This window comes from Crocodylus porosus, unplaced genomic scaffold, assembly GCF_001723895.1.
Source record: "Crocodylus porosus isolate Cpor-Errol unplaced genomic scaffold, CroPor_comp1, whole genome shotgun sequence".
In the NCBI taxonomy this organism is placed as follows: domain Eukaryota; kingdom Metazoa; phylum Chordata; order Crocodylia; family Crocodylidae; genus Crocodylus; species Crocodylus porosus.
The window spans coordinates 3,559,793-3,573,563 of record NW_017728935.1 but is presented as its reverse complement, the minus strand read 5'-3'; the positions used below and the strand labels follow the sequence as shown (position 1 = coordinate 3,573,563).

Sequence of the window (13,771 nt, the reverse complement as noted above, 5' to 3'; positions counted from 1 at the left end):
CACCCTTGGCCCACGTGCCAGAGCCTGGTACACAAGGCCGTTTTCCTCGGCATGCCACAGCTGGCCTGGGGCCTGGGCAGCTGCCCCAGTATGTGGTGGGGAGACGTCAAGCCCTGCTGCGAGCAGCCTGGGCTCCGAGCAGGCGGCGGCTTCCCAGCGCCCTGGCTGGCTTTGGTGGGCAGCCAGAAGGCTGCAGTGGGTGCGCCAGGGTCTGGAGCCCCAGCCCAGGCTCTGTGCTGGCGGTGACTGCGTGCATGCCTCGGGGCACGCAGCGGGGAAGGGGCCAGGGTTGTGCTGCTGCAGGCCTCTTCCCCACCAGGCACCCTGAGGTGTGTGTGCGGGCACTGCCACGGAGCCTGGGCTGCTCGCAGCAGGAGGGCTGCAGACAGCTGCACTGGGGTCCAGCAGGGCTCGTTGCTGGTGGCAGCTGCATGTGCACCTTGGGGAGAAAGGCAGGGAAGGGGCCAGGGCTGCGCTGCCTAACAAGGACTGGCCCCTTGTAGCTCCCCTGCCCTCTGTCCCTGGCACGCCAGCTTTGAAGCTGAGGTTGCAGGGTTTTTTGGCATCAGGTTCAAAAACATTGCCTACCCTTGCTCTGTTTCAGTCAGTTCCTGCTGTGGATGCGCTCCATCCCCGAGCCTCACGATCTTCCTTGTCTGTAGTTCTCCCGTGGCTCCTTACCGCAGCTTTGTTTCTGACCCTACCTTGTACATAGAGAGGGGTTTACTTTCTCTTGTTGGCTACCTGTTGTTACTATTTGATTTCCTTGCATTTTTCATCTGCTTTGCACTGGTGTAAGTGGCTGCCCAAGAGCGAGCAGCGGGGAACCAGGTGCTAGATTTGTTGTGCTGGTGAAAGGTCTCAATCCTGAAAACCAAGGACCTCTTCTATCCTCAAGGGAGTAATAATACAAACTTTCCTGCTGCAGCCCTAAAGAGCGTGCATAGTCCTAACTCCTAGAGACCAACCAGTGAAGTCTGAGGGGATTCGGGCCTTTTAACAATACCACCCATCTATCAAACACGGGGCCTGTTTTAGTTGTGTTGTTGGGGGGAAGTGGCAACTTTTGACAGAGACCTAGAAAAGCTGTTTCATGCAGCTCCCCAGGCAAAAGGAGTGTTGGGCAAGGTGTTTCCAAGAGAGAGGAGGAAGTGTGAATGCCAATGTAGAAAGCCTGCATGAGGCTGTCTGGAATAGGGAACAAGGACTGTACACATGTTCCAGAATGACTTTAAACCAAAGCAAAGCAGAGGAGGGGATCCTAGAAGAATCAGGAGAATGGAGGGTCTCTTATGAGAGAAGACTGGAAAAAAGCTTGGCTTGTTTGAGCCAGCAAAATGAAGGTGGAGAAAGGGGTGCTGCTGCTGCTGCGTATAAATATTTGTGGTTTAACACCAGTGGGGGGAACAAACTAGTTTGACTTTAAAGGTCAATGCGTAGGCGGCAGGACCGATCCCTATGAATAAATCTAGGGTGGAAAATAGAGGAAGAAGAACATGTTCTGGAGCAGACTTTCCAGAGAAGGTAGGGGCCTGGACTTGAGGAGCAGCAAAGTCTCTTCCAGGCCTATGTGCTTATAACAGCTCTGGGACCCTGCTAGCCAGAGTCAGATTCACCCCAGTTTCCCATGAATAAAATCTGCATTTCAGCTTGATCTTTTGACTCACCCCTGCACCTACATCCTTAGTTAGTTGGCCCTTGGCAGCTCCCACTTCCCCTTGGTCTTCTAGATCCATCACCTGATGCTGAAATCAGCCTTCTGTGCTCATACTACTACTTCTTCCTCTATTTCTTTGTTGCAGCGTAACTTCTTATTTCCTTCCTCACTGGTGCTGCTTGCACAGGCTTTCCCCGTGCCTGTCCTTCCAGGCGCTACAATAGAGACCCTTCTGTTCAGAAAGGCCCCCAGTGCCCCTATCCTTCCATCCTTTCCCTTGGATGTGTGTGAATCCATCTCGTGGGTTTTTTGTTTTTTTTTTACCTGGAAGCCTCTTCATTGGTTTCCCCGTGCTGTCCTTATTCCCCACTGCCTTGGCTTGAGTAACCGGCTTGGGTATTATAGAAGTCAAAAGAGCAGACAGTGTTGACTAATATGAAGAGCTGCAGACAGAACGACTTGCCCACTCCCAGCGGGGGCGTGCTGGGTGGCGGTGGGTCTGCAGCAATCTGGAGGTGGGGTCTGTGACTTTTATCTATGCTAGGTGATATGATCTGTTTGCAGTGAGCTGGCTATAGGGACTTGATAAATGTCCCAGATTTATAGACAAATTGAGCATTAAAGCTGTGAAGAGAGTTGTATAATACTCAGGGCGTGACTTTTGAGATGCTCCTTATCTTTACTCGGAGCAGCCACTTTAATTACGATCCTGCCGTAACAGGACACGTGCAAAACACACGCATGCAACTCCGAATCCATCCCCTTAACTCCCATACACGTTGCTTTTGCAAAAAATCATAGGATATAAGGTGGGAAAGGACTACAAGAGGTAACCTGGTCTATCCCATCCCTCTGCCCCAGGGCAGGATCACCCATACCTAAACCAGTCATGGCAGATATTTGTTGAACCTGCTCTTAAAAAACCTCCAGTGATGGATCCCACAACCCCTGAAATAATCCATGCCCGCGCTCATATGTTAAGCAATCGTTAAGATAACTTTTCTAATTTAAATGTCTCTAGTGGAATTTAAGTCTATTTGGTCTTGTCCTGTCCCCTGTGGAAATGGAGAACAGTTTCAACCTTCCTCTTTGCAACATCATCTAACATATTGGAAGACTATTCTGTTGTCTCCCCTCCATCTTCTCTAGGTAACAAATATTGAGTTTCTTTCGAAAAGCCTGTTGCCCATGTATCCGCATTATGCAGGCAGGTCACTACATCAGGGCTCCTTAGGCATTTTTCAAACTAGTGCGTTTAAACCTATCAGTTCAGCCACTGCAAGAGTACTCTGGTACTTTGATTCGTATAATATGGACCTTCTAGGATGGAGACGGTTCTTGGGCTGTCTGTAACACAGCACAGCACCTCTGCAAAACATGCTCAAGCTATTTATTGCAGGTATGTTCAGCAAGACACGTTGCACCCACCCTCAGTCTATCAGCATGTCCCTAACTGTTCATTTTCTCCCACTCTCCAAGTAGAAGATAAATCCAATAGCATTTGGCTCTGAGTCTCAGCCACACGATGCTTTAATGGGCTTGGAAGCTTGCAAAAATATTTGCCCAGCCGTGGGCCTTCTAGCTGACTCCTCAGGTATTTCCTTCCTTTTCTCCAAAGCCAGACACCATGTCAGGACTTCTATTTGCAGTGAAACTGGGCTCCCGCCAGCTGAAGCGAGGCATGTTTTGAAAAATGCGTCCTACTCATGGCAGTAGAGTTGCCATTAAATTAACTGCGGGGGGGGAAAAAAAAAGGTCCATCTTTCTCCAGCTGCCACTCCATGAGATGCTCCACAACTACTTCTGATGAAATTCTCAGCAGGCCTCTGACATGAGGCAGGTTTTGAATGCATATATTCAATTATAGCAGGGGTGGGCAAAATGCAGCCTGGAGGCTGGATGTGGCCAGCCAGGCCATTCCATCTGGCCTGCAGTGTCCCTAGAAAATTTAGAAAATTAATATTCGTCTGCCCTGGGCTGCCTGTCATGTGGCCCTCGATGGCTTGCCAAAGCTCAGTAAACGGCTTTCTGCCCAGAATAATTGCCCGCCCCTGAATTATAGCGACGACTTAACTCTGTTCCCTGTGTGTAGTTACACAGATGCAATACATCTCCAGCATTAGTCCAGTTCAGTTTTTTATACCCTGGGAAGAATGGGTAATTCGGGGTGCGCTCATTCTTTGGAACCTGATGGTAAAGGCTTTAACGCGATGGTGGCATATTCCACAGGCTCAGTAGGAAAATTGTTGCGTGTAATTGGACCCTGACTTGGCTCAACGTTGGCATAGATGGATTCATTTGGGCTGGTTTGGGATTTAAAGTTCAAGATAGCATATTTTGGGTCTTCGGATGTCCCCTCTCTGTCATCCTTAGGATCTTCTGTTTTGCCAACGTCCTGCAGCTGGGCACAGAAAAGGCAATTACCTCTCAGCGTCTTTCATAACTACACCACAACAGATGCCCAAAGGACAAGAGTCATTCAGATAAGGAGGAAATAGAGTAATGATTTATGTTACCCACTGTCCTGGGGAAGGTGGGATAAGAGTGAGCCTTGTTCCCTGTTCTCCTTTCCTGATGCCTACTGTCACTTCATCCTTTCACCTTCGCCTTCTGAGTGATGCCAGGTTTGCCCTCTCCATAGCATTAAAGTGACTGCTTCTGTCCACTCTACAGCACAATTGCTATTTGGTCCCATTTACCATCTGGATCACTGCTCTCTTTCTCTGTGCTGCATTTAATACTGGTACTGTTGGCATTCCCAGATTTTAATACAGAGGCCACTTCACTCCCCTTCACAGTCAACCCAAAAGACAACCTCCCTACTTGTTTGCAAAGACTTCTTCACGGTAACTACAGCAATTGCACTTTATGGTTTTAAATGCAGCCCAGCAGCTAGAAATGAGGAAAAGCCAGTGCTGTTTAATCAGTCACTTTCCCCAGCCCACCAGAAAATGCTCCACAATTAGTGTGAGTTAAGCCCATCTGGGGCTGTTAAATACACGAGTCATGAGTTTACCCACAGGATATTGCCAAACGTATGACTGCTGTGAGGATATGGCAGTTTACTCTGCACATATTCTTCTACTAAAGCCCATACTGGGCTAGATGGACCTTTGATCTGACCTCTTGCAGCTGTTCTTATTTATGCAATTTATCCCGTGCCAATACCAAGGTAGCAAGTAGCTCTTACCACTGTGGGATTCCCAGGTTTGTCATAGATGCCTTCAGCTTGTTCACCACCTTTTCCTTAAGACAAGATTGAATGCGTTAGAAATGCAAATCCTGCTTAGTCCTGGGTATGTCTCATGGGACGCAAATATAGGTGAAGGCAACAGAGTGCATTGGCTGACTGTGTTCTTTCTCACTTGTGTTGCATCTACTTAAGAGGGGGAACAAACAAACCCTTGCTGATGATGCCTGCAATCGGCCACTGCCATTAAATGTGAGTTTGATGTCTCGTTCCTTCAGTATCTACCTTGCTATGTTATTCTTTTCAAAACCAAACCATTCTGCACGCATCTATGGTCCTTTTATGCAAGGATCACACAGAGGTGAGAGGGGAAACTTTCAAGTAGTTCAGAGTCAAAATGTAGGCTTTTTTACAGAGAAGTTTCATGAAGACTCTCTACAAAGTGTTAGAGTAGTTTGCTCAGAGGTAGTCATTCCCTTGCTGTGTTTGGAGTACAGAGGGCTCATGTACACGCTACGATTCTTGCTCTTTCACGCGCTGCAACATATTGCAGCGATGGGCTTGTGCACAGGGACGATGGCCTGGAGATCACAATGGAATCAAGGAGTGTAGGTAGTGTGGAAGGGAGTAAGCAAGTGGAGCCTAGGGGCTTGCCGGTCCAAAGACCCAGGTCCATCCTTGGCGTGCTCTTCCTGGTTGTGAGGTGGAAGTGAACATGATGGGAGGCCTGCAGTGCTGCTGCTCCCAAGCTGTGCCTGCCTTATGTTCTCCAGAGCTGCTCAGGCTGGCAGGAGGTTAGCAACAGCACAGCCACATGTGGCACCACCAGTCCTCCACTTACCTCTCTTCTTCCGCTGCCTGATGTACAGTATTATTGAGCTGATAAGTGCCAGGGCAAGGAGGACTCCCAGGACCACACCGAAGGTGATGAAGGGGGTATCACCTAAGGGAAGCCTGAGGAAGCAGAGGTATGTTCAGTGTTAGGAGACAGAAGGAAGGCAGAATTCTTCCTCTCTTAACACACACCTAGTGGGCACCTGGACAAAAGGCTGGAATAACTCGCCCACCTATAGGGCTTGTTCTCATTAAGTGACACGGGTGTGAATGTTCAAGCCCACCAGTGCTGTCTGGCGCATGGTGCATGCACTGAACATCTCTGCAAGCTTGTGAGAAGAAACCTTTGTTCCAGGCACAGCTGCAGATTCACTGGGGCAGAGACTGTCTCTTTGCTCTGTGTCCATGACGCATGACTGGGGGCTCTGAGGAGCTACCTCAACACAAGTGATACAGATATAAAAAAAGAAACCAAGTTGATTCGAACAGTAAGCAGAGGTAAAGGTGGAATGCTAATGGGCAAGTATTTACTGGGGCTCTTGCAGCTTTTATTGGTGATTGCTGGCCAGCTTGGGGAGTCGGGAATGGGGAAAAGGCAAGTTAGCTCTTTCTAATGATTGATGGAGAGGATCATTTAGGTTTAGCACAGCACATCTGGAGTCATTTCTCTTGCTCCAAAGAGTAGCAGCCAAAAGGGTTACTGATGACGTAGTGACTAGACAAGCACATTCCCACTGAGGCTGGCGCTCAACTTTCACCTTCCCATTTTATCCCGGGTGACTTAATGCAGGGAAGCAGCTGGAGGGCAGAAGGTATGAGGGAAGAGGTACCTATCTGGTACCTTTTAAAGAAAGTCTGTCTTGTCCAGCCCCATGCTAAGGAAAAGGCTTCAGAATACCAAAAGACTATGGTCTTCAAGAGAGAAAAGTACACATTGGATGAGACTTCAGTGACTATGGGCTGATTCACAAACACAGAGGCTTTCTTTGAGAAGGAGCTCGAAGCCTTACCTGCTGTTTCGTGTGGTGGTTTCTGGGCTAGTAATGATGATGGCTGTTGTGAGACTCATGCTTGTAGTTGGAGCTGCAAATACAAATGTAGAGTTGAACGATTGGACACTTTCAACAGTTCAGGTCTTTGAACCTCCAGCTGTTACCTGATACAGTTGTCTGCCACTGCAGCCCCACAGGTGCCAGGCAGGAGTCAACCCAGGCGGGCTGGCACCGCTGCGTCAGGCCAACCTGCCTGGAGCAGGTAAAACAAAACAGGTGAGAATGGCGAGGGGGATGAGGTGAAGGCAGGCTACCATCATGCTCCTAGCGCTGCTCCTGAGAGAAGTGCGTGGTGTAAAGCTGGGGCAGGAAATCAGGAATGATGTGGGAGGCGATACAGACTTGGCAGCAGAGAGGTGGAGGGAGTGGGAAGGGGAGGCCAGACTCTGTAGTCAACCACATTTATCTCTGACAAACACTTGCTTACCCTTGGAAACAGCCAACTGAACTTCTAATAGCCGGTAAAGGCGAGGAGAGGCATAAAGGGTGCACCGGTAGACACCAGAATCATCTGCTTGTAGCTTGTCCATGGTGATGGTCACAGTCCCGTTTTGAGCATTGTCATGTATCGTGGTTCTTTTAGCCTGGTCTCGGTATCGATAATGCCCATAGCTGGAGTACGTGCTGACCAAGATACTGCAGTATCCCTCGTCCACGTATCGGCACCAGGCTTTCCCCTCTCCGCCGTAGTCCCGTGCGCTGTACGGACACCGGACAGTGAGCTTCTGCCCCTCCACAGCTTTGTGTTCCTGGACACCTAAGAAAACATCACGCGCGGTCAGTGGGATCCAGCTGACAAGTGTGGGGATGAGAGAAATGGACTGTGAATGATACACAGATGGACGGGCAAATTCTTCCCGGGCCTAACTGCTTCCACCAGCTCTGTTCAGCTGGGATCGGGTGAGCTTGCAGGGAGTCTTCAGTGTGAAGTGCCCTGCAAGCCAACTACAGGGAAGGCAGAGAGTCATTAGAAGAGGGGCAAGGGTTTCTTACGGTGATATATTTTATGAGACTAACTGCAGAGTTGGGGTGGAGTTAGATAGATATTTGAAAGCAAGCCATCCTTCATCAGGCTCATCTTGGAAAACATCTTAGGAGTAAGTGGGGCATGTCCTGGGGGCTGAAGAGAAGAATGAAGAATTATTACTGAAGAAGAAGCATCGGGAACCTCCCGGCTGAATCCCTCAGCTCCCTTGTGATCCAGGCTGGTTCGTTGTGTGAGACGAGAAAGAGGGACAAAGGTACGTGCAGGGTAGGAGACGGCGAGGAAAGCGGGCGATGGGGATAGCAAGTGCAGTAGGTCGGGGAAAGCTGGTAAGGAAGGAATGCGGCTTACTTTGTAAGACATGTACTCACGCTGAGAAACCCTCAGGTCAATGGTCTTTAGAGGGAACCATCGGTTATGGGCATAGGCTGTGCACGTGTACACTCCTGCGTCCCGCACCTGGAGCATCTTCATGGTGATGGTCACAATCCCCTTGTCGGTGTCATCCTGTATCGTGGTTCTCCCAACAGTGACCTTGTTTTGATAAGCTCCGAGAAAGCTGTGTTGGGTACTGACTAAAAGATCTATTTCACCTCTTAGCCAGCCTTTCAACATTTTTCTGTATGGTTGGTTATAGGGACACTGGACGGAGAGGGTCTCTCCCTCCTCTCTGCTCTCCACAGGGACGTACCCTTGGGCTTGAAGTCCTGGAAAACATAAAACTGCGTCAGTGAGGGTGTGCTGGAGCTTCCCCGGTCCCGGGAGCCTCGCGCTCCAGCATTTGACTTGAAAACAGCACAAACAGCAGGGCCAGAGGAACAGAGCGGGCGGAGGACGAGCAGCGCATTCAGCTCATCCCCCAGCTGCTTCCCACAGGTGACCTCCCGCTGCATTTGCTGCCCGTGGCCCCTGCACACCTGAGCGCTCCCCAGGTTTTATTCCTATCTCCTGTGAGGATTTGCTGTGTCTGCACCGTGTCTCAAGTGGTGTGAGCTCCTTGTGCCATCTCTGCCCCTTCCCGTGTCTGTACTGGGAGCTGCAAGCCAGCTCCAATGTAGCCACTGCAGCTGCATGCAGATCAGTCGATCCAAGGCCCATCAGAGGCTGCAGTCTCGTAGAAGAAAACCCCATGAAAGTAGTTTATCTTTCAAACCAACTGAAAGAAAACACCCTCAGATATCAAGGGCCTTGTTCTGGTCTCATACCAGTGTCTCACTGGTTACTTCCATGCACCCCACTGGGGTTAGTCCTGACTTACCCCATGTGAGTGAAAAAGGGGCCTTAACATGAGCTGGCTGTTTCTCTGCTCTGGCATGGGGATGGCCGCGGTGCCCATAGGCTCCTGTGCTTGTTCTTTTTTCCCCCCTTTTTCTGGACTGTTGCTGTAATATCCAAGACCTGCTGTTTCCACTGCCACGTTGTTCACAGGCCCCATTCAAGCTTGTTGGGCAGAGTGGTAAGAATAATGCAGCGTGTAGGGCGAGGGGCATCGCTGACGGAAGGAAGTTGGTGCGCACGCGCTGTCCTGGGGGGTACAGTGTCCCTGGGGCACTGACCCAGAAGGCGCCCACTGCTCTGACTCTAGGACACCTGGGGGGAAACTTTCAGCAGCTACCAAGCAAAAAATGGAGATCTCGGCTGCCTGGCACGTGTCCTCGATTGGAGCTAGGGGACGAGTCTAGTGCAGGGGGGAAAGGAGTTCTGCGTTTTCAACTTTTTGCAGCTTGTAAGGGAAAACCCTGGATTTTGGCCCTCTGGAAATCTTCAGATTGGGGATGGTAAGTATTGTCTAATGGGATGCTGAGTTGCGTGCAGAAGGCAAACGGAGATAAGAGAACAGCCCGGTCTTGCACTGAAGACCAGTATCGGTGGCACTGTTTTCAGGCCGTTCTCCTGGAGCGGGCTGAACAGTTCTGCAAATCCGGCCCTCCAGGCTGCTGCTCGTGATTTAGGTGGTGGGAACTGCCTCGGGCAACAAAATGACGTTCTTACGCTTTTTCTCTGGCATAAATGGGAAGAACCGGCCAGAAATCCCTCGGTTTACGTGGCGTGGGACAGAAAGCCAGTCGTTTCTCTCTCTGTAACGTGGACTCCCTCTGGCTGCCATGTCATTTTCTACATGGGACACGTGGCAGAGAGGGCTCAGGGCATGGTCAGAGGCAGGGAGGGGAGAGCTCTGTAGGGAAGAGGAAACGGTTATGCCCCAGCGACAAGGAAGTGCTTGGGCAGTGGTTTTAGCTAGAGCTGCACTGGAAGGGCGGGCGGTGGTGGTGCTTTCTTGGCAGTGACTATGTGCTGTTTGCGGTGTTTCTACTTGCACACACTCACCGCAGGCTCTTCGGTGGCCAGTTCAGCGTTCAAGGTGTTTCAAGCTGAGCGGGGGCTTTGGAGGAGAGATGCTCCGTGACAAGGTGACAGCGGGAGGCACAGGGAGAAGAGGGCTGCAGTGAGAGGCTCTCCCCCGTGTCCTTTCTGGGGAGTGTCTAGAAGTAAGGAAATCTGCTCCAATCCTAGTTTTGTCATTTCCCGTGTTTCTCCAACATAGTCCACCGCAAACTTGGTCTTCCCTGATGCCTCGCAAAGGCATCCCCCACTCCCTATGCAGCGGCTTTGCTCCTGCAAAGGTGCTACTGGGCTGAATTGGGTCCTGTTTCTGCCTAGCGAACGGTGCAGGGCCACGCACGCCTTCAGCTCTATGCCCAGCTGCGGTCTGGGGCGGCAGAGCTGTGTCGGCTCCGTATTACCACTTGTCATAGCTAGGCCCGGGCAGATCCATGGAAATTGTCCCAGGAGGTCGTAGAGAAGCAGCTTAAGGGAAAGCAATCCAGGGAGATATTTTCGGGGCTGTGAAGTAAATGCCTGGAGGGCTTGCTGCCTGCCTGTGCGGTGACTTGCTGGCACTTCTTGTGTAGGCTGGGGTGCCGTGCGCTCGGCAGTGTTTGCCCATTGATCATGGAGCCCCCAGACCCCAGCGGGTGTCCATGAGGGGTAGCTCCAGTGACTGTCATTGCACCACGCTGATTTACCCCAGCTGGGGATACAGCTTGGCCTGGCTGTCGTGGTGCCCAGGCACCTTGCAGCATCCTGATAACTACCCGTCTCGCTGTGTGTGATGAGATGGCACAGCAAATCCCACCAGCCCCTGACAACCCACAAGGTATGAAATCCCCTCTCCTCTTACCTGGGATGCAGAGGCCCAGCCAGGGCAGCAGGAGCCGGGCTCTCCAGTCCATGCCTGCCTCTAAGCACAGAAGCGCCTCGTCTCTGCAGCGGAGAATGGAAAGTGAGCCGGAGTTTTAGTGGGTGTCTCTTATGGATGCTGACGCCACAGGAGGCCGTGTCTGGGGCTTTGGTTTGGCGTGGAAACGCATCAGCATATTTTGCAATGAAACTGATATTTCCACCATATCATATTGTGCATTTGGGGAAGTGGCTCGTATCAGCAGAGCTCGGGCGGTCCAGAAAGGAGGGGCCGTGGATAACATCACAGATCACTGTTGTGCTGAGGATGTCCATTGACTTCACTTTCCCACGCGATGGGGGGTAAAGGCTGGCATTTCAGGCTCTAAGCTTCCTTGGGTGGGAGCCGGCACCACTTTGCTTGGAAGTTGGCTCCAGATCCTAGCTGCCCTGACCGTGGAGTCGCGCCTCCTGATATTGAGCCTAAATCACCCCTCTGCCAGCTTGTGACCGTTATTCGTGGTCACTCCTGGCGGTGCTCGGGGGAAGAGGGACTCCCCGAATGCCTGCTGGTCCCCCCGGCCTAGTTTGTAACAGGCCGCTAGGTCCCCCTCGGCCTTCCCTTGTGGAGGCTGAACAGGGAAAGCGTGATCCCGCTTCTGACCCAGGGGAAACAGAAACCACGACTGTTCCGGTTTTATTGATATTTATTTGCAGCTAAGCAGGGAGGTGACAACGAACACAGCTGTGTTGAGTATGTGCCTACCACACTTATTCTGTAACGCCATGCAGGAGAGGGCTCCCCTTGCTAGGGATGTGATACAGCATGCATTTGGGGAGAGACGGAGTGGCTTGGACCAGTCGGCACAGAGAGGGAAGCACCACGTGACTTCTCCCCTGTGGTAGGGACCGCTCTGTTACCGGGTACAGAGCTGATACGAGAGTTTAGCCGAGATCCCTGGGGCCTTTACTGACAGGAATCCTGGTTAGCAGGCCAGATAGTTCGTTATCCCTTCTCTCTGCGATTTTGCACGAAGCCTGGAGCGTGCAGCATGGAAAGGGCCCCGTCTCCCCTGAGATGAAGGCTTAGAGGCAGCGTGTAGGATAGGCACCAGGCAAGGGGATCTGCCCGTCTGGAGCGCCTGAAGACATGTTGCCTTTTGCTATGTCTCTAGTTCTGCTGTCTGCTGTTGTGTTGCCTTGTAGTGAATGGAGAAGGCTTCCCTGGCAAGGATTGCATCCGTGATGGGCCGTGTGAGCTGTGGCCCGATGAGGAGGGGACTGGGTTGACTGTTTCTGCAACTGGTAGAGAAAATCTTTTGAAAAAGCCTTGCTTAGCCCATCTCTGCAGAGGATTTAGGACGAGAGGGATGTGGGGCTGGCCATTGTCCTGTATTTCGTTGCAAGCTTTGCCTAGTTACAGCGTGACACTCCCCACCCTCATTCACGGGAGTGCATTTTGGATCGGGAGTGACTTTTTTTTTTTATCCTGTATACCAGGCCTCCCCGCCCTCCCAGAAACCCTGCGGTCAAGCAGTCCGACCCGCTCACAACTTCAGCGCCCCCCTTCGTGGAAATGAGGCATCGTAGCCTGCTTGGAGGAGTCCTCCGTGGGTGCCAGTATGCTCGCTGACGGCAGAGGGCCTGAGACTGTGGTCTCGGGGCTGCTCTGTCTTAGCCTAACACAGCTACACGCCTGATCTTCAGGCATTGAGGAATACTCCCTTGGAAGCAGAGTCGTATCAGGGTGAAGTGTCCCAATGTCCCAGAGTCGTCACTTGAGCTCTGCAGCTTTTACTGTCCTGAAGAAGACTCCTCGTCTCTGTGTAGGGCCCTCGCTCATTCGACTTAATGTCGAGTCCCGTTTTGGGCAGTGCTGCGCTATCTAGCGTTCCCTGTCTCGATGACCTGCCGAGATGCTCTTGACCTAGCGGGCTCTGCCGCGCAACAGGGAGGTTTCATGCTGGTATTCAAGCTGGCTGTTGAGGTTATAGCGATGTTGTGTGAGAAGGGGAGCGTAATTCCCCAGCTGCTCTGATACCACCAACAACAGAGGTTTTGGCTGGGGCAAGATGCGGTCGCCTGGACTCCCGTGGTGGTGATCTCTACTTAGTAAAGGGCTACACGAGATGATAACGTGTCTGGGCCCTGGCTCCCTGAGAGCACCATCACTTGGAGAAGCTGTTAATAAATCTGGTTTCCACGGCTGCCAATGTGAGCGAAGACCATGAGGAATTTCCTCAAGCGTCCCGGCTTCAACCACGGGTCAGTCCTGCTTTAAGGCGTGCTGCTTTTTGGCACCGTGAAATCAAGGCTGCAGACTTGGTTCAGGTGCCTCCTCTCTGTGCAGTCGTCTTCTCACGAGAAGAGCAATTGTCACGGCCATCAGGGTCTTGGTGGTGAGGAGCGCAAGCAGGAGGACAAGCCATGAGCTGGATTGGGAAGAAAGGAGGAGAGGAGTGAGCTGACACGGCAGAGGAGGCCGCCAGAAGAGACATTATGACCGACTGTCACGTGGGAGCGCTGCCCGGCTCCTTTACTGTGCAGGGGGGAACGAAGCTGCACCCTGTGTGTGAGACTGAAATCCCATTGTGTGTGTGCAGTAGTTTGCAGCAGGGATCTCTCTCTGCTTGACCTAGGTTACACCACCTCTTTGCACCTTTGCTAGTAATGGAAACGGCTGTATTGCGGTTTACAGGAAGTCAAAGCTCATTTCCCCACGAATAACATCACTTTACCTGATACTGAAGGAGACCTCGCTGTTTTTCTGTGGCTCCCTGTTGTTTCTGGAGTCAGGTGTGGAGGATTTCCAGGCAGGACCGGTGTGTGGAGGAGTAGTTGGGATGTTTTCCGTAGTTAAACCTGCAAATAAA

The 13,771-nt window shown here is 51.6% G+C and overlaps 1 protein-coding gene and 1 long non-coding RNA gene across 2 annotated transcripts; both read right to left on the bottom strand.

Annotated features, from left to right (window-relative positions):
- Positions 1-3,653: 3,653 nt before the first annotated feature.
- Positions 3,654-11,068, bottom strand: LOC109317789 (trem-like transcript 2 protein). Its single transcript, XM_019546672.1, has 7 exons — positions 10,900-11,068; positions 8,090-8,425; positions 7,161-7,490; positions 6,692-6,764; positions 5,689-5,801; positions 4,848-4,903; positions 3,654-4,058 (listed from the first exon to the last, which is right to left on the bottom strand). Exons 1-7 carry the CDS (start codon positions 10,949-10,951, stop codon positions 3,831-3,833), a joined length of 1,188 nt encoding a protein of 395 aa, XP_019402217.1. The 5' UTR covers positions 10,952-11,068; the 3' UTR covers positions 3,654-3,830.
- A 519-nt stretch (positions 11,069-11,587) lies between these two features.
- On the bottom strand, positions 11,588-13,765 carry LOC109317792. The gene is made up of 2 exons (XR_002103119.1): positions 13,637-13,765; positions 11,588-13,330 (listed from the first exon to the last, which is right to left on the bottom strand). It is a non-coding gene; the product is annotated as an uncharacterized LOC109317792 (long non-coding RNA).
- Between the last annotated feature and the right edge of the window lie 6 nt (positions 13,766-13,771).